Source organism: Rhinatrema bivittatum, chromosome 15 (genome assembly GCF_901001135.1).
Source record: "Rhinatrema bivittatum chromosome 15, aRhiBiv1.1, whole genome shotgun sequence".
Taxonomy (NCBI): Eukaryota; Metazoa; Chordata; class Amphibia; order Gymnophiona; family Rhinatrematidae; genus Rhinatrema; species Rhinatrema bivittatum.
Window position 1 is genome coordinate 54,252,073 of NC_042629.1, and position 22,509 is coordinate 54,274,581.

The 22,509-nt window shown below is 44.5% G+C and overlaps 1 protein-coding gene across 3 annotated transcripts in view; it reads left to right on the plus strand.

The window, feature by feature from the left end:
- Window positions 1-22,509, plus strand: part of IGSF21 (immunoglobin superfamily member 21) — a 716,438-nt gene that overhangs the window by 182,563 nt on the left and 511,366 nt on the right. The window contains exon 1 of one of the 3 annotated variants that reach the window (XM_029579029.1): window positions 2,609-2,983. The exons of 1 other annotated variant lie outside the window; for it this stretch is intronic. In XM_029579029.1, coding sequence (XP_029434889.1) covers window positions 2,974-2,983 — 10 coding nt within the window. In that variant the 5' untranslated portion in view covers window positions 2,609-2,973. Of the gene's footprint in view, window positions 1-2,608; window positions 2,984-3,113; window positions 3,322-22,509 lie in introns of those variants that run through there. One more of the 3 variants, XM_029579028.1, reaches the window with a different exon arrangement.

Genomic DNA, 22,509 nt, shown 5'->3' on the forward strand with positions numbered 1-22,509 from the left:
TAGGGTTTTTGTTCACTTCTGGCTCCTTCTGCACATCAGTCAAGTCACACCAAAGGAACATTCTTCATTCAGGCATGCTGTTCAAAATAAAAATCTTTAGGGCAAACTGGTGGCAGGAATAAAAGTCCAAAGCATACACTAATTGATAGTACACCAACAAAAGTTAAAAAAAAAAAAATCACACAGTCTATTGAAACATATAAGCTCTTAGGGGCAGGTACCCATCCTCCTTGGGCCCTCATAGTTCCTTTGGGTGCTGCAGATCTTCTTTCTGATTTTCTCAGGCAGGATAGCTCTCCTCTGACACCTCCCTAGTCCACTCCCTTGGGCCCTTTGCAGCCTCTGGTTTTTCCTCAAGAACACTTCTTCCAACACACTCTGTACTCCCAGGAATTCTCCCTCCCTGGAGATCTTCATCAGCAAGCCTGGCTAACCTTTACCTCCAGTCCCGGGCCCCTTCTGCAGCAGAAACACACGCCTCTCCTAAACCTTCGCTGTGGAGGTGTAGGTCCAAGACTCCGTGGTTAGTGTAGCTGGGTTTAAAAAAGGTTTGGATAAGTTCTTGGAGGAGAAGTCCATTACCTGCTATTAATTAAATTGACTTAGAGAATAGCCACTGCTATTACTAGCAACAGTAACATGGAATAGACTTAGTTTTTGGGTACTTACTTACCAGGTTCTTATGGCCTGGATTGGCCACTGTTGGAAACAGGATGCTGGGCTTGATGGACCCTTGGTCTGACCCAGTATGGCATGTTACATAAGAAAATGTCATACTGGATCAGACCAAGGGTCCATCAAGCCCAGCATCCTGTTTCCAACAGTGGCCAATCCAGGCCACAAGAACCTGGCAAGTACCCAAAAACTAAGTCTATTCCATGTAACCATTGCTAATGGCAGTGGCTATTCTCTAAGTGAACTTAATGTTCTTATGGTCCTAGGTCTTGGAATCATTTCTCTTGATTCCTAAATCCTCCCCCTGCATCACTTGGACTAGCTGAAGCCATTAATGCCATGCAAGCAAAGGGCAAATTATTTACAGAATTTGACACCCTCTTACATAAATCATTGCTAATTATAGTATGTGCTTAATTTGTTTTTGAGTCATGTGGCAACAGTAAATCCTCTGATGCACCACCAATTTAAGTAGGCACCTTATGCCCTTGAGAGTACGGTGCACTGGCAGAGCTACGGGGAGAGCTTGGGGGGGGGGGGTTCATTGGTCTGCCTAGGGTGCAAGGGTCTGTAGACCTTTGTAACACTGCTCCCCCCCCCCCCCCCCGCGTGCCCAATACACACGTTTAAGGGCCCACGCGTGCTCCTTTTAAAATTTACCTGCCTGTGCCTTTGCCTCTAATTTAAACTATCTGCTGCTCACTCTCCTGAGCATAAAAGCATTTGCTAGTTGCTAAAATCATTCAGTGAAACAAAAATGTTGATTGATTTTTCCTTTTCCGCAGACCATTGTGTATGGGATTAAACAGTTTTGTTTTCTTTTCCTGGTGCTTGCCTAAATTATCTAGGAATTCATCTATAACTAATAAAGATTAAATCACTATGTACCTTGGCTTTTTTTGTGGCAGGGCACCATTGCATAGATTTATGGGGGGGGGGGGGGGGGGGGGGGAGATGATCATTGCCCCTATTTGTCAGCTGAGCATAGCTAAGGAGTGGGAATTGCTAGAAGAGGTTTCTGATAGCAAGAAACTGGTTTTATCTCTGGCTTTATGTGCTTGTAAAACATCAGAGCTCCAGCACCTTTGTCTTAACCGGGGCTGTTTGCTCTGTAATTATCTGCTATGAGAATCTTGCTGCTGATTGAGAGTAAAAATGAGGTCACTGGAGCCTGGCCTTTGTGCTGAGTGTGTCCCTGAGATAACAAAAGGCAACAGGAACATTTAAAAACTGATGTGCTGGCTTTCTAGCTGCCGGTGCTGGAGTGAGGTCATTTTATTCAGGGGGGGAGGGAGGGGGTAAATAGTAATTCTGCTGCTTCTTCTTTCCTTGTCGTCGAGCACTGCACCAAGTATGACATCTGCTCCCACTGCTGACAATAAAGGTGATATGTTCATCGGAAGACCAAGAAGGGGCAGGTATAGGATATATCTCTTGGCACATACCTTGCTAGGCAGCGTTTAATAGCGCACAACTGAGTAAATAAGGCCGGAAGGAGCAGCATGCGAGGCACGTCTATAAGGCTCCATTAGATATTGCAACAGGCAAAACTGTGCTTGCTAAGGCAGTAGTTGAATCAATGTCTTTTTGGTGTTCAGGGTACTGTTGAGCCCTCCTTTGGTAAATCATTACCTCTTCAGTCTTACCAATGCAGTGTGCCCCTCTTCTTTGTTGGTAAATCAAGCTCTTGGGGTATGAAATACTTTACTGGATTTATCACCAGTTTTTCCAAAACAAAAGGTTCTCTAACGTTCATTATTCCTCATCTCTTTTCCACCAGTGCCAAGGGTGCAATTGATGGCTCCTATTCTAGATCTGCCGTTGAAATATGTGACCTTGTGCATGTCATCACCTCCCCAAAGGCCCAGTTTATCCAGCCATAAGTTGCAGTAATAGTGTCCCTGCCCTGAAAAGGCCAACGTAATGGCCGAAGGGCTGTCCGGCCAGGGCCAGTGCAAGCCACATTTCAGCAGCAGAGCTCAGGCGTGGCGATTCGGTAACTCCGCCTCTCCTTGTGCCCGCCACCACCACCGGAAGCGGAAGTTGTTTCTTGAGCCGCGGGGGTGGGGAAAAAGGAGGTTCAGGCGCGACGGCGCAGGAAGGGCGTTGGCCCTCGCAGCCCCGGAAGAAAAGCTTCCCGGGGTGGAGCAGCAGCCGCCGCGCCTCGCCTCGCGGCCGAAGAGGAGCAGGAGCAGCGCGGGCGGTCCGGGCTCGCAGGAGCGGCAGGGGCAGGAAGAGAGGAGCCCTGAGCTGGAGCCGAGAGAGCGCGAGCCCGATCTGCAGAGGAGGCTGCTGCTTATGCGTTCCGGTAGGTAGGGGGTGTGTGTGTGTTAGTTAAGGTATTGGGGGGGACGACACGCCGTTGCGATTGGACCTCCTCCCCTCCGCCGCGCCTTAAAATAAATCCCGCCCCCGCGGCCCAAGCTACCTAACTTCCTCTTTCGGTCGCGGGGGTGGGAAGAAGGCGCTGCAATTACCAAAACTCCTGCCCGCAGCAGCCCATGCTCAGCTCTGCCTGTTGCTCAAATGTGAACGCGTGCATGTTTTGGAGGTAGCCATGTGAGAGAGAGGAGAACATGTGCTCTACCCCCCTCCCTTCAGCATTGCACGACAGTCTCTGGATGACTGAAAATCAAAAGTTCCCCGGTATGGAGAGCAGAGGATATTTTTTAATTCTTATTGATTATTGGTGGCTGTTTATTGTATCTGTTCTGAAATATTTTAGAGCCTGGTGCGATATTTGCAAGGCTGACTTTTCATAGGTAGGGTTGCTACAGTTTGCGTGCTGGTAGTTAGTACTCTTTCAGTACACTGTAATTGTTTCCTCATGGCTTTCTGAGGGTTAGGCTCAAACCAAACACATGTTATATTAGGTCTAATACAAGTCCAGATATTGAGAGGAATTATATACTACGAAGGTCTCTTTATAACCAGGGAGGTTGATAGAAAGACTTGTAATAGGCCTAATCCATATGAGTTTCAGGGTTTTCTGGGTGGTATCACAATAGTGCATATAAATGTAATATATATGTTGCGATTATTATTACCTGTGATTTTCACCTTTTGCATGTTAAGTCTACTGTAAATATATCTTTTAATTGTGTGTGAGGAGAGGGGTGGGGTAATATATAACTTTTAATTGTGTGTGAGGAGAGGGGTGGGGGGTGCAAGGCTATGAGGGTGACCTAGAGTGCTAATTCCCTTGCACTGGTACCTGTTTGGAAAGCTACAGATGCCATGTACACTTATGGCATTTTGCTGCAGTATTGGTTTTCCTGCTCTCATCTCAAAACAGGCTTTAATTTACAGTCTGACTTATTTAGATTAAAAAAAAAAAAGACTACAAGCCCCAAACTGTTTTGTAATGGAAGTTGTAAAACCAAGCTTGGGGCAGAATGATCTGATGTTTATGATACCATCTGAGCACTGGGATTCTGATGGATAGGAGATGCAATATAAATCGTTTTTATTATCTGGACATCACTGTTCTTGTTTATGTAAAGAAAAAGTAGGGAAAGAAGACTCGGTTTAATGAGATGGGAGTTAGACTCCTGCCTTCCCCACCTACAGCTATCCATCAAAAGACAAGACGCTTGATAATAACCACAGTGTAATAGTCAATCCGTACTCTAATGATTGAGATTCTGGTGAAGGCTGTATGGCTAATGATGTGGAAAGATTGAGAGAAGCAGCCTCAAAATCAGAGCCCAAGGGGGTGGGGTGTGGTCAGCAGGGCTGCTTTTACCTGTGGGCAGAATCGCACATGGTTTTACCCCACTGACTCTCCCCTCCCAGGGAACATGCAAGGAACAGGATAGTGGGGTGAGTTGAGCCTGGAGCAGACAGGTACCCCATGCAAAGCGTGGAAGAGTGTAGCAGTAGCCTAGTGTTTACAGCAGTGGCTATGAACCAGGGGAACCAGCCTTCAGATACCACTGCTGCTCCTTGTGACCTTGGGCAAGTCACTTCTCCCTCCTTTGCCTCGGTTACAAACTTAGAGGCTCATTTACTAAGCATTTTTTCCCTGTAGACAGTGGGAGAAACACCTTAGTGAATGAGACCCTTAAATGGTAAGCTCTCTGGGGATGAGGAAATACCCGTAGTACCTGAATGTAATCTGCTTCGAAGTGCCGAAAAGCAGAATAAAAATAAAATAAGAGCCATCTCCTCTTCTCTCCTTGGCCCCTCCCCTCCTGTCTGAAGGGAACAGGAATGGAGGGGATGGGTTAAGCTGGAGTGGTAGCAGATCAAAGAAGAATTCAGCTTTTGACTGCATATCTTCATTTCTAATTTGTGATCCCTTCATCTGAATTTGAGGAGGGTCTGTCTGTGTTCTATATGTGTGACAGAGGAGACGTAATCTGCTCGCCTGTAGCTTCTGTTTAGGGATCTGTAGCAGTACCACTTGTTCTATTCCCCTCTAGAAAGTGCCTTGGTGTTAGGGCAAGCTGGAATATTTGCGATGTTGCTGTTTGCGCTCTGGGAGATTCTGCTGCTTTGGTGTATGGCTTGTTTGGTCTGTAGGTTCTGGGTGACTTTTTACAGGGTATTGTTACCTCCCAAAGTGCCTTTTAATGGAGGGACTTTGTGTCACTGTTACTGAAGTGACAATATAACTTGAATGTTTTTCCTATGATGAGTAGTAAAGGGTTACACTTTCAGTTCAGCTCAGCGAGCCATTTCAGAGATTACATTCAACCGATGTATAATTATGAATGTATTTTAATTGATACATTTAGGTTTTTCTTCATTTTTTTTTTTTGCACTCTCTCTTCAAAAGTCTCAGATGGCATATTCATCAGATAATGTGGTATGATTTCTGAAACGTGTGTGTATATATACTTGGCTTTGTATGTATGTACACAGAAACGTACAAAACAAAGTTTTAAGCATGATGTCCAATTATGTGATCTTACAGGATTGTTCTTGGAAGGGCTGTGGTGGGAGCATAATTTCAGTGGTGCCTATGGGCTTGAAAATTAATTGGAAAGGGGGCATAAGATTAAAAGCTGAAGAGCCTAGGGAAGGGGTTCCCCAAGCTGTCCTAGGATCTAGCCTCTCAGGCTTTCAGGATGCTGTCATGGGTAAGCTTGTGGAAGAGGAGGTCAGGGCTGCCTGTGGGTGCGTGATGGCTCATAGGCTTTGTGCTGATTTTATTTTAAGGTTTCTGCAGTTATTGCTGCTTTTGCCATACAAAGATCTACAGCACTGTGGAGCATAGGAGAGAGGGGGGCGTTTGGGGGTCACCCTTGGCCCTTTTTGGGTCCTGATTTGCTTAGAATATAAGGGTCATTACTGGTCCATTGAGCCAGTCATTCTGTCTTTGACAGTGGCCATTCCAGGTCACTCGGAAGTACCTAACAGATCATAGTGGGGAAATTTGGTCCATGTTGTTCACTCCCAGCAAACAAAAGTGGTGATCCCCAAGACTATCTGGCTAATAGTTTGTTTAATGGACCTTTTCTTCAGAAACTTTTAATGTTTTCCAACAACTGGAATGCTGTAAGAATTATATAAAAAGGATAGGCATCTTGTCTGTAGGCAAAATAACTCACCCCAAAAAGGAACAGGAATTTGGTGAGGGTGTGGGTAATGAGTGTGTTCAAATGAATATCTTGGAAGAGTTTGAAAACCAGAAACATCAGGTCAGTGTTTTTAGACAATAGAGCTTCCAAAACACAAAACCTGTGTTTTGTATGGGAAACTACTAGAATTGTAACATATTGAAAAGTACTTCATTCTAAACACACAGAGTTTGGTCCACAGTAATACAGGCAGATGGAAAAAATAACCAAAGCAACTGGTGATGGATGGCACCAAAAGGCACTTTCAGAGCCAGTTCACCCCACACTTCCATTGGGTTAGGGTGAGCTGAATAATGGGATGAGGTAACGTGAGGAGGAAGATGAATGGTTGTGGGACACGGACTCGCATTACACACATTCCTACACCCATCACACACATGCACACAATTCCTCACACATACTCCAGTCACCTGCCATCCACACCCATAAATCCCATATACCCACTACATTCCTATACACACTCCTATACCCACCATACTTCCCCCCAACATACACCCTTTTATATACACACAAACTCACAATGTACGTTTCTGCAACCACACACCTACCCCATCATACACAACTTAAACTCCTACAACTAAAGCCATACTCCGCACACAACCTCCAGTGATGTATTATATACACCCCGTACACACATTTACCACACCCTCATTCTCTCCAAGCACAGCTCCTCTTCACATCCACATCCATCCACTCCGTCTACAAATCTTGCGTTGGAAAGAGTTCTCAAAGCCGTGCTTCTGCATACCTTCCCTATTTGTTGTAACCTGGTTATGCTGCTGGCTTTGACTACATCTTCAGGCAAAAAAAACCCAAAAACGTTGACTGAAAAGTTTTAAATCTATTTGTTAGTTTAACATAGGATAGCCTAATCCTAGTATTTGAAAGGGTAAATAACCATTGCATATTATCTTGTTCCATAACATTTATGATTGTATAAGCATCTATCATATTCCCTCTTAACTCTCTTCTTCAAACTGAAGAGCCCTAACCTGTTAAGCCTGCCTTCATAAAGAAACCAAACCAATACCCTTTATCGCTTTTGTCGCCCTTCTCTTTATCTCTGAGAGTTCTATGTTCTATTTGGAGATGGATGACGAGAACGGCACATAATCCTCAAGGTGTGCTGCAATCTGTACAGAAGGCATTATGATATTTTCAGTTTTGTTTCCTACTCCTTTCTGAATAATTCTAACCATTCTATTATACTTCTGACTGCTGTGGCACACTAGAGCTGACGATTTCAATGCATTATCCACAAAGACTCCAAGGGCTTAGCTCCTAAGATGGAACTCGGCATTGTATAACATGGAGCTAAGATCATTTTTCCCCTCTGTGCGTTGCTTGGCAGATGAAATTTAATGTAGACTAATGCAAACTTCCTAGACTTGCTGGTCCTACTTTTTGCAAACCCTACTTTCTGGCTTAAGTGGCAGCAGCAAACCTTGCCAGATAGCTGGATAAGTTGGTACTTATCCGTTTAAGCGGTGGCAGCTGCCACTGCACGATCTGCCTATCACGGACACCCCCCCTCCCCTCCTGAATTAAAATGTTTGGCCTGTGCCGAACGCTCATTTTAAAGGCAACCAGCTTTTTTAAAACGCCTGATGCATTTGCCTATCATTAGCTTGTTGCGTCGGGACTTAAAATTTTCATCTGAGCATTAAAACTGCGTGCCGAAATCCACCGTATGGTGTTTTAGCACCCAGATTGCACATTGGGCTGTTAATGCACACACAGTTCTTATTCAGCTTGAGTCTTCTTATTCACTGAAAGCACTGCACTTCCTTTTCCAGGCTTTCTGTTGAGCTCAAAGTAAAAGGTATAGAGTCCTCCTTTAAATTCCTCAAAGTAGTCACAGAATCTGTGGTGCAGTAATGTCCTTGACTATCCTGGCTTCACTCCAGACCATGCCTAGGCAAATCCATTATGCCCGTGGACAGATGCCCCCTGTTTTCAAGAGCGCACCACAGAGAGGGAACCACATAAGTCTCTCAGAAGCCGCAGTTGATCCTCCTCCCACAGTAAAGCGTTGCCTGCTTTTCCAGGAAATGTTCGAATGATGCAATCACCTTGCTTGGAACCGGAACTTGCATCGTAGAAAGTAAATCAGCATCAGCGGTGCTTGATGCACGGGTGCACTGATGCAAGCATCAAGGCACAGAAGGTGTGCCTGATGTACACATGACACACAGGCCCATCCATGCACAATGCAAAAAAAAAAAAGGTGATTGTTTCTGTTGATGTATGTATCTTTCTTGCTCTGCAATCGAGCTGTATGCAAGGCATGGTAGGCAGCTGCTGAAGTGGTTGTCTTACTGCATCCTTTTTTTTTTTTCCCCAGAGAGCTTCCACATTCCAGCTCCAATATGCTTCATTCTGTCTCTTTCCTTTAAGGATAAAAATCTCCTGTTCAGATGCAGGAACCTATCCTTGCTCACAAAAAGATGTTCTGTCTACACCAAGATCAGAGGTCACATTTATTTGTTTGTTTTATATACTGACATTCACCTAAAGGTATCACATCGGTTTACATAACATCTAGTGAGGTAGTGTGCTAACAGGTCATACTATCTTTACATTGAGACATTGTAAAATTATATCGAAGTAAGGTTTTGTAATGTATAAATTATAACATTGTAAAATAAGTGACTTAACAATAGAACAGCTAACATTTGATTTGACTATTGAGTTCTCATTGTGGGATATGTGTGGGGTTAAAGTTCTGTTTGGTATTGGTTGTTGGGGATGACATGGGGTTAACTGGCTGGGTAGGCTTTTTGAAATAGCCATGTTTTTAGTGATTTCTTGAAGTTCTGTGATGAGGGTTCCATTCTGAGATTTGCTGGTAGTTTGTTCCATAGTGTGGAGCCTGCTATTGAAATTGCTCGTTCTCGCGTTGAGGCGAGGTGGGCTAGTTTGGAGGGGATGGAAAGTAGTCCGGTGTGTTTGGATCGTAGGTTTAATTGGGAGGTGTATGGCTGAAGAGTGTCCCTTAGCCAGTCTGTGTTTTCGTTGTTAAGGGACTTGTGCATCAGGGTAAGGGCTTTATATTGAATTATTTGTGTTATGGGGAGCCAGTGGAGTTCTTTTAGTATGGGGGTGATGTGTGTGGAGCATTTGCTGTTTGTGAGGGATCTGGCTGCCACATTTCAGAGTAGTTAGAGGGGCTTGAGGATGGAGTTACAATAGTCGAGTTTGGAGAATGAGGGCTTGGAGTACTGATCGATAATCTTGAATGAGTAGTAGTAGTTTGAAGTAGTCTTCTTTTATTATGGTGGTGTTGTAAGTTTTCAGGTTGAGCTGGGTGTCTAAGGTGACACCTAGGTTTCTTGCAGTTGTAACAAGATGGCTCGTGCTTTGTGTGGAAGGTCCGCATTGAATATTCCATGCTGGGGGTTTGTTAGAGATGTGTAAGATTTCTGATTTTGCGTGGTTAAGGATGAGTGCTATTTGGGATAAGAGTTTTTGTATTTGGGTAAGGATGGAGCTCCATTGTAGAAGGGTGTTCTGTATGTTATCTTTCGTAGGGATAAGGATCTGGATATCATCGGCGTAGACAAAGTATTGGAGGCCCAGGTCAGTGAGGAGTTTGCATAGTGGGAGCATGTAGATGTTGAAAAGGGTGGAGGAGAGTAGTGATCCTCGAGGGACGCCGCGTGAAAGGGGGAATTGTTTTGATTCCTTGTTGTTGATTACTTTGTAGGAGCTGAACCATTTGATTGTGGTGCCGTCTAGTCCAATTTCGCTTATGCATGAGTCGCTTGACCAGATTGCAGGTCTAATGAGAAATATTTTTATTTCAAGAGACAGAAGACATAATCCAGCACTGTCAGATATTCAGGTACGGGAAAACATTAATCCCCTGGTGAGGCAGGTATGCAGCTGCCATTACAATGCATCAGGTAAAGACTCTCGAGGCTGCAGATACAAGGCAAATGTTGAGTATCTTGTACTGCTACTGGGAAGAATTCAACCTGTAGTGAAGGTATCACCAATGGGAAGAATAGATTGATCAGTGACATAGACTGGGGAAAAGGATCGGGGATGTAGCTGCAGGGACTAAGGTCTTCGGCCCTCAAAGGTCACGTGTTGTGTACAGGTGAAGGGCAAACTTTACTTGGTAATAGGTGCCAAATTCCCTGGACTCGGCTTTTTATATAGATGTCTTCATAATTGTTTAAAATTACAAGTTTAAAAAGAGAAAAAAAAAAAAGCTGCTGCTCTATCTTGTTGGCATGCCTATTACCAGCTCAAAATAGGCAGGGACTCCTTTAACTTTACAATCAGAGGTACATAATCTGGGTGTAACCATGGGCTCTACTTTGTCTATGGATGTCCCTCTTTCCAAGGTTGCAAAAGCAAATATTTTGAAATAGCATGCTTTATGCCTAATACAGATTTTAACCCAATTTATAGATCTGAAGGCTGTACTGCATACAGATGTTCGTTCACGCTTGGATTATTGCAGTGCAGCACCCTCTACATGGGGTTACTGTTGTGTGGTGCTGCCAGGTGAGATGGGATAGTTACAGGCTATACGTGGGAGTGACCATAATGCCTTGATTTTATGCAGCCTTCATTAGTTACCTGCTCCTTGGAGATTGAAATTTAAGGCATTACATTCGGCCCTTTAAAATTTTTAAAGGGAGCAGTCCTTCCTATTTGCCCTGCTGGTAGCTTAGTGCAGCCCGTCTTGTCTGCATTCTGTGGTTTGACCTCCTCTTGAACCAGCGCCTTTGTGTGCTGGGGCATCTATTTGGAACACCTTACCTCTTGTCTTCTCAGCCAGAGATCAATTATTTGAAATTTAGGAAGCTAAAACTGTTTTTTGAATTATGTTTTTAACTGTTAGGGTATTTGGAAGCCTGTGCTAAGATGATATAACATTAGTGAACGTATCTGTAAACATTTTTTTCTTTTTGATATTGATTTTGAATTTCTTTTTTTATGGTAAATGTTTTTATTTTGAAATAGAAACGAACAACACCCAAAAAGTGACAGATACATAATGTGTCCTTTTACATATCGTACATTCTTAGACCTTATGAACCAACATTTTCCCCTCCAAATTCCCCCTCCCACCCACCCCCATGGGTCCCCTTCGGTGCATGGGGGTTGAGTTTCCTTTTTCTCTGATTTTTATTTTCAACCTTTATTTTTTATTTGCCTATGGAAGTAGGTATTTCCCTATCCCCAAAGGGCTTACCATCTTGTTTATCTGCCTCAAGGCTTGGAAAAAAGGGAATATGAAAAATTTATAATAATATTGTACAGGCTCAAAGACTGACTCCAAGCAGCAGAAAGGACGGTGTTTGCATTACTGGATTCCCAAAACAGAGAAAAGCAAATAAGGTTAGCCTGCACCTCACTGGCACTGTACACAGAGCTGCACTTAGAAATAAAAATGCCAGCAAAAAGCACAGGGTACAGCAGATGGGTTATGCAGGTACATCGGGCAAGAGGAGAGAGGATATTTGCTGCTTACAGTCTGTAAGAGGAGATACTAAAAGGGTTTAATAGGGGCTGAGTCTTCACCGAGGGGCTTCATAGAGGTTAGAGGAAAGCCTCTTTTATGGGAATTGTTTTCTAAGATGTAGCTGGAGAGAGACTTGCATGGCATGATGAGAGGTGCAGGAGGTCTTTGCTACTTCCAGCCCACCTCCCCGATTAACTCCTGGGGAGCTGCTGTGCAGCCTACGTGCTAATTACTAGTGTTGTCATCCTTCCAACTGTTCCTAGCCTTTTCAACTGCTGTTTATGGGGGAGGAAGTAATTACTGTTACAGGGAAGATACTCTGAATCTCTTTCCTCATCTTTGCCTCACTTGTTGCTACCCTGTCGCCTTTGTGTTTGGGCAATATATATATAAAGGGGGGAGGTTTAACAAAAGCCAAGCCAGCTCATGAAGCAAGAATGTGCCCCACCCCCTCACTCGCAGACCCTTTCCATTCTCCAAAGCTGCTAATTACAGATGCACTGGAAGTAGTAATGCAAAAAAAAAAAAAAAAAAAGCTGATGAGGTGGGAGGGGCAGATACGGTGCCCAGGTCTCCCTGGGCACCGTATCTGTTATCCCTGCTGCTTGTTTGCAAAAGTAAGCTTTGTAAAATGTTCAGCCCATAGCGCGCAGGCTATTAGCAAGCTTTTCAATCTGGAATAATTGTACCAAGGCACATGCACCACTGCACTGTGTCCGCTGAGGTCCAAGAGCGGTGGCTCTAGACCCGGCTGCCGCTCGGTCTTACACTCTGCAAGAGCAGGAGAGGCCGCGATAGAGGGCCAGAAGTGGGACTCCTGACTAGAGGTCAGGAGAGAGATGGCAGCTGTGATGGGAGCTTCTGACTGCAGCTCAGCTCTTAGGGCTTTTATGGTTTTGCTGGGTAGGCAGCAAACTCTGAATTTCTAGATCCACAAAGAAAAGTTGTGTGTTGTGTTTTTTTTTTTTTCTTTCTGTGTGCCCCTCAACCATCATAATTAAACTGTATATTAAAGGGATATATAACATTTTGCCAAACAGAAAATAATTTTGGTTTGATTGCACAATGGTTTGCAATTGTCCTCCACAAAACAAATGATTTATAGTCTGTGTGGGAGGGGGCAGTTATATTTTAAGAAAGTGATGTTGTTGGAAGTCTTTGGAGTGGGACACAGTATAAGAGAGAGATTTCTTACTCCATCGTCCATTTTGCCCTTCCCCTTCCCCATCCTCATGCTCCTGCTCTGATACAGATCTCTTACCCCCCCCCCCCCCCCCCCCCCCCCCCCGAGTCCCTCTCTGATAGTTCTCTTACTTTCCCTCTGATAGAAAGATACATTTGTTTTGTTACTTTATGGGGTAGATATAAAATCTGGAGTCGGCGCACGTAAGGGGGTGCACATTTCTGCAACCTGCACGCGCTGAGCCCAGCGCGCGCTGCCTGTTCCCTCCGAGGCCGCTCCGAAATCGGAGCGGCCTCAGAGGGAACTTTCCTTCTGCCTCCCGGCCCTATCTAAACCCCCCCTACCTTTGTTGGCAGATTTACGCCTGCGGAAAGCAGGCGTAAATCTGGGCGCGCCAACCATCACCCGACCCGGGGGCTGATCCGGAGGCCTCGACCACGCCCCCGGGCCCACCCCCGAAACGATGCATCACTCGCGGCCCTCCCCCGACACGCCCCTCCTTGCAAGCCCCGGGACTTACGCCACCGAGCCTATGCAAAATAGGCTTGGTGGCACGCAGGGGGGGTTTCGGGTAGGTTTTCTGGGGGGGGGGGGGTACGCGCCTACCCCCCTGAAAATCTACCCCTATGGGTATAACATTTTATGCACACAAAATCCTATTTGCACACACACACACACAGTTTATTTTATTCATGTACACAAACATGGTTGCATGTAAAAATGAAATGCAACCAAAGAAGAGAAATACAAAAGGAAGCACACAGTTCACGTGCACACCCCTAATGTAGATTTTTTTTTTTTTTTTTTGGACCCAACAGTCCCTCTGCTACAAATGGTTGGCTTCCTCCCTCTCCCCTATGTTTACCTTCTGATACTGCTCTCTTTACCCCTCCCCTGTTCCTCTCCCTCCCGCAGATCTGATGAGCAGAGCGCCTTGCACACTGTGCTGATCATCTGTGGAGGCTGAATCGCCAGGGGGGCCACAGGGCTGTCAGATCTGACAAGTGTTGAAGAAAACGACACATGCGTCATTAAAGATCCTAATTACCAAGTGCCTGAAAAGCCTGGAAAATCAAGGGTTTGACCCCAGTAGGCCAGGCTTTGACAGAGACCGGTGGTGGTATTGCGGCTCTTTACAAAGTCAGCCAGCACTGAAAATCTGTACATTAAAGACAAACGCACTATGCTATCTGCCTTTTCCGCTGGTCTACTGATGTTAACAAAAGCCATGGTCCTACAATATAGTTGCTAAATCAACCCATGTGACTTGGGTTCATATTATATCTGTGTGATGGTGTTAGTCTTTCTTTATATACACTAGTTACTTCAGAGAGGAAATGGAACACACAATGTAATCTGTATTATTTCTGGGACCAATATCGGGCATTTTGTAGCAAATCATCTGTGTAATCTCACATCCTGCAGCAGTGCTCCCTTCGGGCTGTTCTATGGTGGTATCTCCCGTGGCCTGATGTTCTGCGGCTGTCTCTCTTGTAGACTGGTATTCTATGATAGAAACATGGCATAGTACACAGAGAGAAACTATACTTATTTCAATAGTTTTACTACTTTCTCCCCTTAAGACCACTTTTTTTTTTTTTTCCCCTTGAGAGACTGAGGTATTTTTCTTATGACATAAGGAGGGAAAAAGTGACATTTTATCATGAGAGAGATTTAGTTTCCAGTTCAGTTATTTAAGCAGCAGAGCTGATCTAGACTACCCACACCAGTGGAAATCCAGTATTCAGAGCTTATTCAGCACCCAAGCAAACCTCTTGATCAACCATGCTAATAATAAGAGAGATTTCTGGGCCTGATGTATTAAGAGTTTTTCCTATTTGGTGTCTAAGGGGGAAAAAAACATACTAAAGCAATAATATTCAAAAAGCTGCTGAGCAGTGACTTAGCCAGCTATATGACAGCTAGTTAAGGTACGTCATGCATAGGTGGCTGGATTTAAGCCAGCTAATCATGCATGTAGAGGTAACCATAGAATTTAGAGGGACAGAACTGACATTTCAGGGCTAGCCCCTTCCTCTCCACCTTTGGAAAAACACCCATTTTGTAAACCGTGGAAAGCTTTTTTCAAAACCACAGACCTAGCACCTGACACTAAAGCTAAGAGTCTAGATTGTGTATAAAATCTGCCCCTTACTGGATCGGTCCCCTATGATTCTGATGTTAGTTAGTGATGCCGCTGCTTAGCTCTGAAGGCAAACTAACAATATTGTTACTTGCCAAGAACTACTGGCTCGGTGGGGTATAAATCATTTTAATTTTTTAAAAATAAGAATGACTCTCTCCCCATGAGGGGAAGCTGAGAGCCATGCTGCTTTGAGTTACTTACCCCAGCTCATTTACATATTTAAAACAAAGTAATCTAATACCCTCTGAAGCTGAATATTTGGTCATGTAGCTGATCTTGGTCACAAGCTCTTCCTGTCTGATTTGGATGCTGTTTTGGAGGATCAGTCTTTTTTTTTTTTTTTTTTTTAAGTTGAGCAAGCTTTGACTGTGTCCTCAGCGAGCATCTGTCTGAGCAAGCTGAATGTTTCCCGGTATAGGCTGGCCCTCCCTGGGTTTGTCAATAGGCAGACATTAGTCCTGTACCTAGGGCAGCAGGCTACCTGCTGCCTTCCAGCTCCGCAGAATCTCCTTCAGCAGGGAGCATTGCTTTGCTACCTGTAAACAGCCCCTTACAGAAGGTTTGTGTGTGTTGGGGGTTGTAGTGTGACAGCATCAGCAGGGCCCAGGAGCAGCAGAATCCTAAATGCATCACTGCATTCTATCAATCAATTTTATTTGAAGATACACTATATTGTATATTTCATTTTTTAAGAAGTCCCCTTGATTTTCCTGTTCCATTGCTATCAGCTCTCCCAGTTCAATTGGTAGGTACTGAAGAGCCCTCTACTGACACGGCAAGCGATGAGATGGGAGGTGAAATACTAAAGGCATCCACACTGCACCCACAACGCTCAAATGGTACTGATTTATCGAAGTAGAAAACACTACACCAGTAAGTCTGGAAAAGCACCGATTTACCTAAAGAGCCCAAAATGGACTGATTACACGACGACGCAGTCTGATGGGAAGTGGCAATGTAGCTATATGCAAAGAAATGAGGAGTCTTGCACAATGACTCCCTGAAGTGAGCCAGATGGTTGCTTGCTGCATAGAGAGAAGAATAAACTGAAAGGGAGGAGATATACTGCCTCTGTGTACCTCTGAGGTCACCTCATTTGCAGTACTGGGACCACACCTTCAAGAGGATATAAACCAGTTGCAGTTGATCCAGAGGGTTGCAGGCTACCAAAATGATGTGATTTTCATTATAAAGCATATAGGTGTAACCTCCACCCCCAAGCATATAGGTGTAACCTCCACCCCCAAGCACCTTCCCAGCTCCAGAGAGCAGGGTTTTCTCTCAGTCAATGTGGGGAGTACTGTCTCTGGGTCTTGTGGATTGCAGCAGGATCTCCTGCAAAGTGGTTACTTCCAAAAAAAACCCAAACAAAACCCCCAAACACAGTAATTGGTACTCTAAAGAAATGTTTACTTAAAAAAAAATAGCCAGTTAAGCAGAAAATAAAATATAAAGTCCATAGCAAAACAGATATATAAACAGCTCAGATTCCAAATTTTATAATCCAAGACTCCTCCTTTTAACCTCCAAACTTCAGATCTTTCTCCCTGTAAATCACTCCCAAAGTTAGCCCTCTGCCTTCCGTGGTACCAGGAACCAGTTAACAGAATCTCTCTTGAAAAGCTCCCAGATGGATTGCTTTCACGTTTTCAGACGCGTCCCGAGACCACGTCTTCCCCTTCCTTCAAGCGGCTGAGTTTTCTCAGTGTCTGCCCTGAGCTCCGGGAGGGGAACACACCGCCTTCTTCTGGCCCCCCAGCACAGCTCCTGCTCACTTGCTTCAAACCCCAAAACATTTTCCACCAGTCTCGGCCCTCTCCAGTCCTCCGTCTCCCTTTCTTTCTCTGCCCACCACCACCTCTACTAACCTCCCTTTTCCTGCCCTCCACTACCCCATGGGACAGTCTCCCTCTTGGTTTCCCACCACCCCATTCAGGTTATCCATCTCCCTCTCATCCCCTAACCATCATCCCTCCATGTACATTCTCCCGTCTCCCCCTATATGATGTAGGTCGTCTACGCCATGCCCCGGAGTCCTAGTAAATTTCTTTTTTTATGTTTACTGTTTAATGATGTCAGCAACAACAAGAAACCTATGATATATTCCTCAAGCACAACACCACCAGGTATAAACAATGGTGAGAGTAAAGAACAAGCACCCAACAAGCTTCAGTAATGATGACAATCTTTAGCAGTGCAATAACCACCTCCCCCCTTGCCCCAGTCTGAATAATGCAGTAAGCACCTCCAGGCGAGATGGGATATAGGAACACACACATCAATTTGCTAAGTGTCAGATTAATACCCCAAACGAGACAAGGAGAGTTTAAAATAACTGAACGTAAAAGCAGAGCAATGAGAGGATACCCTAAGCCCCTACAATTGTAGCCGATGGTACTGTCGCAGGAAAGGCTCCCAAATCCGTACATGCCAAGCCACCGCATCCTTTCTAACGGCCGTGTAAGATAAGCCCAGTAATGAATATTCCTAAGCCGGCGAAGCAGCAACGTTAGAGTTGGAACAGTCCCACTCTCTCTCTCTCCCGATGGGCTGCGATATCACTTTTTTTTATTAGGTCCTTGAAGCAGGCCAGAAATTCCGCCCTCGTCGGCGCCAGCAGCCGCAGCACGCCCGCGTCCGACATCCTCCGTTTCTGACACGCTCCCGCCGGCCGCACCAGCGTCTGTTCCCTTAGGCTGCAACCTGGCCCCCGAGGAGGAGAATTCTGTGAGGTCTATGGTCTTCGACTGTGTCCCTTGATCCTTAGGAGCGATTATTTGTCTCCGGTGGAGGGCACAGAGAGTATTCGGAGCTGTGTGAAAGCCATTTTTTTTTTTTATCTACTAGCCATGCGGGGCCCGGGCTTCAAGCAGCCATTTGCAGTGGGTGACGTCTCTTCCTCCCATTTCTAGTAATTTGCGATCTCTTTTTCTCTCTCCCCCCCCCCCCCCCCCCCCCCCCCCCCCCCCATTATATCCCTGCATAGGGCAGCCTCGTGGTTTCAACCACCATAGTCTTTCAGTTCATGTCACACGACTGGGTCAGCGTGGTAGAGGAAGATGATATGCTAAGTGCCGCCACTCCTGCCAGCTATGTACAGGGCGGCGGGGGGGGGGACGACACACATGGAGGCAAGACCCAGCCCACCAGGCTATGGGGGGAGGAAGCCTGGAGCTTCGTCTTGTACTAGGTGCGTATGATCACCACTGATACCCGGCTGACCAGACGGGCGATGTTTAGCAGTGCCTAAGATGCCCCGGGCAGCCACCCCGCTCGCCCTACCCGAAAACCGGCTCTAGTTTCTATGTTAAGTAAAGAGAGATCACACCAGGGAGTTTTAAAACAAGTCTTCTCTGAATTAGCTTTGCTCCCCCAGGGACAGAGAGAGACCTGTGAGCAGGGCTGACTGAATGCTTGCGGGGTTTCTCCATTTGTGCCTTTCACTTCATGCTCTCTCCCCAGCCTGGTGTGGAAATATAAATCCGATGCACCTGTGTTTTTTTTGGTTTTTTTTCCCCCACTCTCCTCTTTCCCTTTCCTAGTCTTAGCTACAATATCTATATTTTTCTAATCGCCGTTGCCTCTGATAGTTATATTAGGCATTCGAGAGAGAGAGAGAGAGACTCATGTCAAACATTGAAAAATGACTTCTCAGGCAGCCTTTCTGTTCTGAATGGGAGCTACTGTGTGGCAGGCATACAAATCACTGGCAACCAGAAAGCCTGGGCTTTGCAAAGCAGAATGCGGTTTTGATTGTAAAAAAAAAAAAAACCCAACAACTTTTCAACCCTCTTTTCAAGGTCAACAGAAAAAAAAACCAACCCCATGAAAATGGCAAGTAATTCCATTAGTGCGTTAAGTGCTGCTAATGGAGAGCAGGGGAAAAGAGATGAGAAGCCCTCGCAAACAGAAGCTTGTTGTCAGGGCTTAAAATTGGTCAGGGCTGGAGGTGGCAGCATCCGTTGATTTCCACGATAAGAAGCATCGCGCAGCTTAATGCACTTAACCTTAGGAAGGTGATACTGCTGGAGGAGCAAGGTTGTTTGGGGAAAGCTTTTGGGTTTTTTTTTTTTGCCTGTCCTCCTTTGCTTTGGTAAAGGTTATGCACTGCTGCCGCATAGAATATTTCACATTTTGTTCATGGGATTAAGAGTGTGCAAACTTTTTTTTTTTTTATATTCTAGTTTGTTGATCCTGCATGGGATTCATTAATTTAGTTCAATGGACTTTTTTTTTTTAAGGGAAGGTGAACTACTCTAGTATCTGTACAAAATTTCAAGCACTTTGCAGGGTACGCAGCAGGCAAATTGATGCTGATTCCTGTGAATCCACAGCAAACTCACAATGAATATGGTTGGAATGTCCCCATATTCACTAATGAATTTTGGGGGAAAATGTAAAATTCCAGTCACCTTAAATTCAACAGATTCATTTTGATCTTGAATGTTCCACACATTCTTATTTAAAAAAATTGGATCCTGCTCTATCATAAATTCTCGGCAGCTAACAATACGTACATAAACCACATCAGTTCAAAATAATGGCAGAATAGGATCCTATATTCTAGGACAGTATAAAGATGGAAAATGTAGTCTAAGGACTGCTTTATCATAAAGTTATGTGTAGTTAACATGGATCATTTGGTCTGTGGTTTAAAACAATAAATGTTATCTTTGTTTTAAATCACAGATGACCTGATGATGTCCACTCTGTTTATACATCACAGTGGATAGGAATGCTTTGCAGATTGTGGTACCTCTTATTGGACCAACATAAGTTATCCAAAAATGCGGTAATACGTGTGCTTAGATCTTCAAAAGAAAGTTAGGTGATCTTGAAAGACTAGGGTCATGATCCATGATTCTGCAGAGGTAATCAGTGAGCCTCTCTCACAGCTGCTCTTGCTGACCCAATGACGTAGCGGTTCCGCACCTATTTAGTCCAGTCTCTCCATTCATTCTTTGCCCCTTTGAGCAGCTCTTTGTAATGGACTCGCCTTGCTTTGCTTTCCCGCCTTGTCTTGTGGCCTCCACGGCCTTGTGGCCTGTTTAGCCTTCTTGTCTCCTTGTTTTGTCTGTTTCCTTGCTCAGTTCCTGTGGTCCAGTCCTAGTCTTGTGCTTTCCTTGTTGCCCATGACCTTGTTCCCAGTTATAGTCCCGTCTTTTGACCTATGTCTTGTTTCCAATCATAGGCCTTGCATTCAGTACCAGCTGTGTTTCCAGTTTCAGGCCCACTCTTATTCCAGCTAAGTCCTGCCAGCCACCAGAACCTGAGGGAGGGAGGTAGTCCAGGCAGAAGATCCAATCTGGCCCTGTTCATGCTGGGGGAAATCCCAGACCCAACCTGCCCAACCATGACAGTTTGTTTGTGTGACTGTGGTCCTAAAACAAGACCTGGTAAATAGAAATGGAGCAATACACTTGACCTGTACATTTGGGGGATGAGTGATGTGTCATTGTATTAGAGAGAGTGTTCTGTCCTCAGATCTCGATGTCCTATACAAAAAGCTAAACCACCTTCGTTTTTTAGCTTCCAAAGTCAGAGACAACTCTGATCTAAATGCCAAAACATTTATTGAATGATAAATAATTTGACATTCCCTGCAGATAGTATGGTATTGAAGATAACTGCATATAACTGATGCAGCTGTGATGAGCAACTCTGAGAGCGGAGTCAAAAGCAGACTGCTGCTGCCGTAAAGGAAGTTGTAACTGCCAGCAGATAAGAGAAACCAGCAGCAGGAGGGAAAGGAAGCAAGGTTTAAAAGAACGATGCCTCTAGGAACCTGCAGAGGAGCCTGGGGAGCTGCAAGCTTGTCCAGATCCAGTTCCAAATGGAACTTTCAGCAGGAAGTGGGGACTCACAGGGATTCCAAGGGGCAAAGGACCAATAGGAAGAAGCAAGGTGTTGCATATATGGAAAAATAACCCTTGCTGTAGTTACACGATGTTAGGTTCCATATTAGGAGCTACCACCCAGGAAAAAGATCTAGGCATCATAGTGGATAATACTTTAAAATCGTCGGCTCAGTGTGCTGCAGCAGTCAAAAAAGCAAATAGAATGTTAGGAATTATTAGGAAGGGAATGGTTAATAGAACGGAAAATGTCATAATGCCTCTGTATCACTCCATGGTGAGACTGCACCTTGAATACTGTGTACAATTCTGGTCACCACATCTAAAAAAAGATATAGTTGCGATGGAGAAGGTACAGAGAAGGGCAACCAAAATGATAAAGGGGATGGAACAGCTCCCCTATGAGGAAAGGCTGAAGAGGTTAGGGCTGTTAAGCTTGGAGAAGAGACAGCTGAGGGGGGGATATGATAGAGGTCTTTAAGATCATGAGAGGTCTTGAACGAGTAGATGTGACTCGGTTATTTACACTTTCGAATAATAGAAGGACTAGGGGGCATTCCATGAAGTTAGCAAGTAACACATTTAAGACTAATCGAAGAAAATTATTTTTCACTCAACGCACAATAAAGCTCTGGAATTTGTTGCCAGAGGAGGTGGTTAGTGCAGTTAGTGTAGCTGGGTTCAAAAAAGGTTTGGATAAGTTCTTGGAGGAGAAGTCCATTAATGGCTATTAATCAATTATACTTGGGAATAGCCACTGCTATTAATTGCATCAGTAGCATGGGTTCTTCTTAGTGTTTGGGTAATTGCCAGGTTCTTGTGGCCTGGTTTTGGCCTCTGTTGGAAACAGGATGCTGGGCTTGATGGACCCTTGGTCTGACCCAGCATGGCAATTTCTTATGTTCTTAAGAGAACATGGATAGAGGAGGAGAAAACAGAAACAGATCCAATTAGAAGGATCTGTTTTAAAAATGTATCATATTGGTCAGTCTTCCTGTACCATAGATGTTTTATATAAGTTGCAAATCGCCAGAAACAGATCTCCTATTCCATTTTTGAGTTCCTTCAGAACTCTGGGGTGGATGCCATCCACTCTTTGTGACTTTAGTCTGTCAATCTGATTTATTACATCTTCCAGTTTTACAGTGATTTCATCTAATCTTAGACATTGCCATTAAAATGTTTCTGGTTTGAGTATGACACCCCAACATTCTCCTCAGTAAAAACAATGGCAAAGAATTTATTTTGTTTTTCAGCTATTTCCTTACCCTCCCCCCCCCGAATCATGCCTTTTACACCTTCATCTAACAGCCCAAATGATGCCCTCACATGTTTTTTTACTTCAAATGTACTTGAAAAGTTTTTTTCTATTTATTTTTATCTCTGTGGTAAGCTACTTCTCAAAGACTGTTAGCCTGCTCAATCATTATTTTATTATTTTTTTACATCTAACTTGGCACTGCTTATGCTCTTCCCTGCTTTCCATTTTTTTAAATTATGCCATTTTGACTTTTATTGCCTCTTTTACTTCACTATTAAACCACAATGGCAGTCGCTTGGATTTCCTTTGACCTTTTTTTAATGCA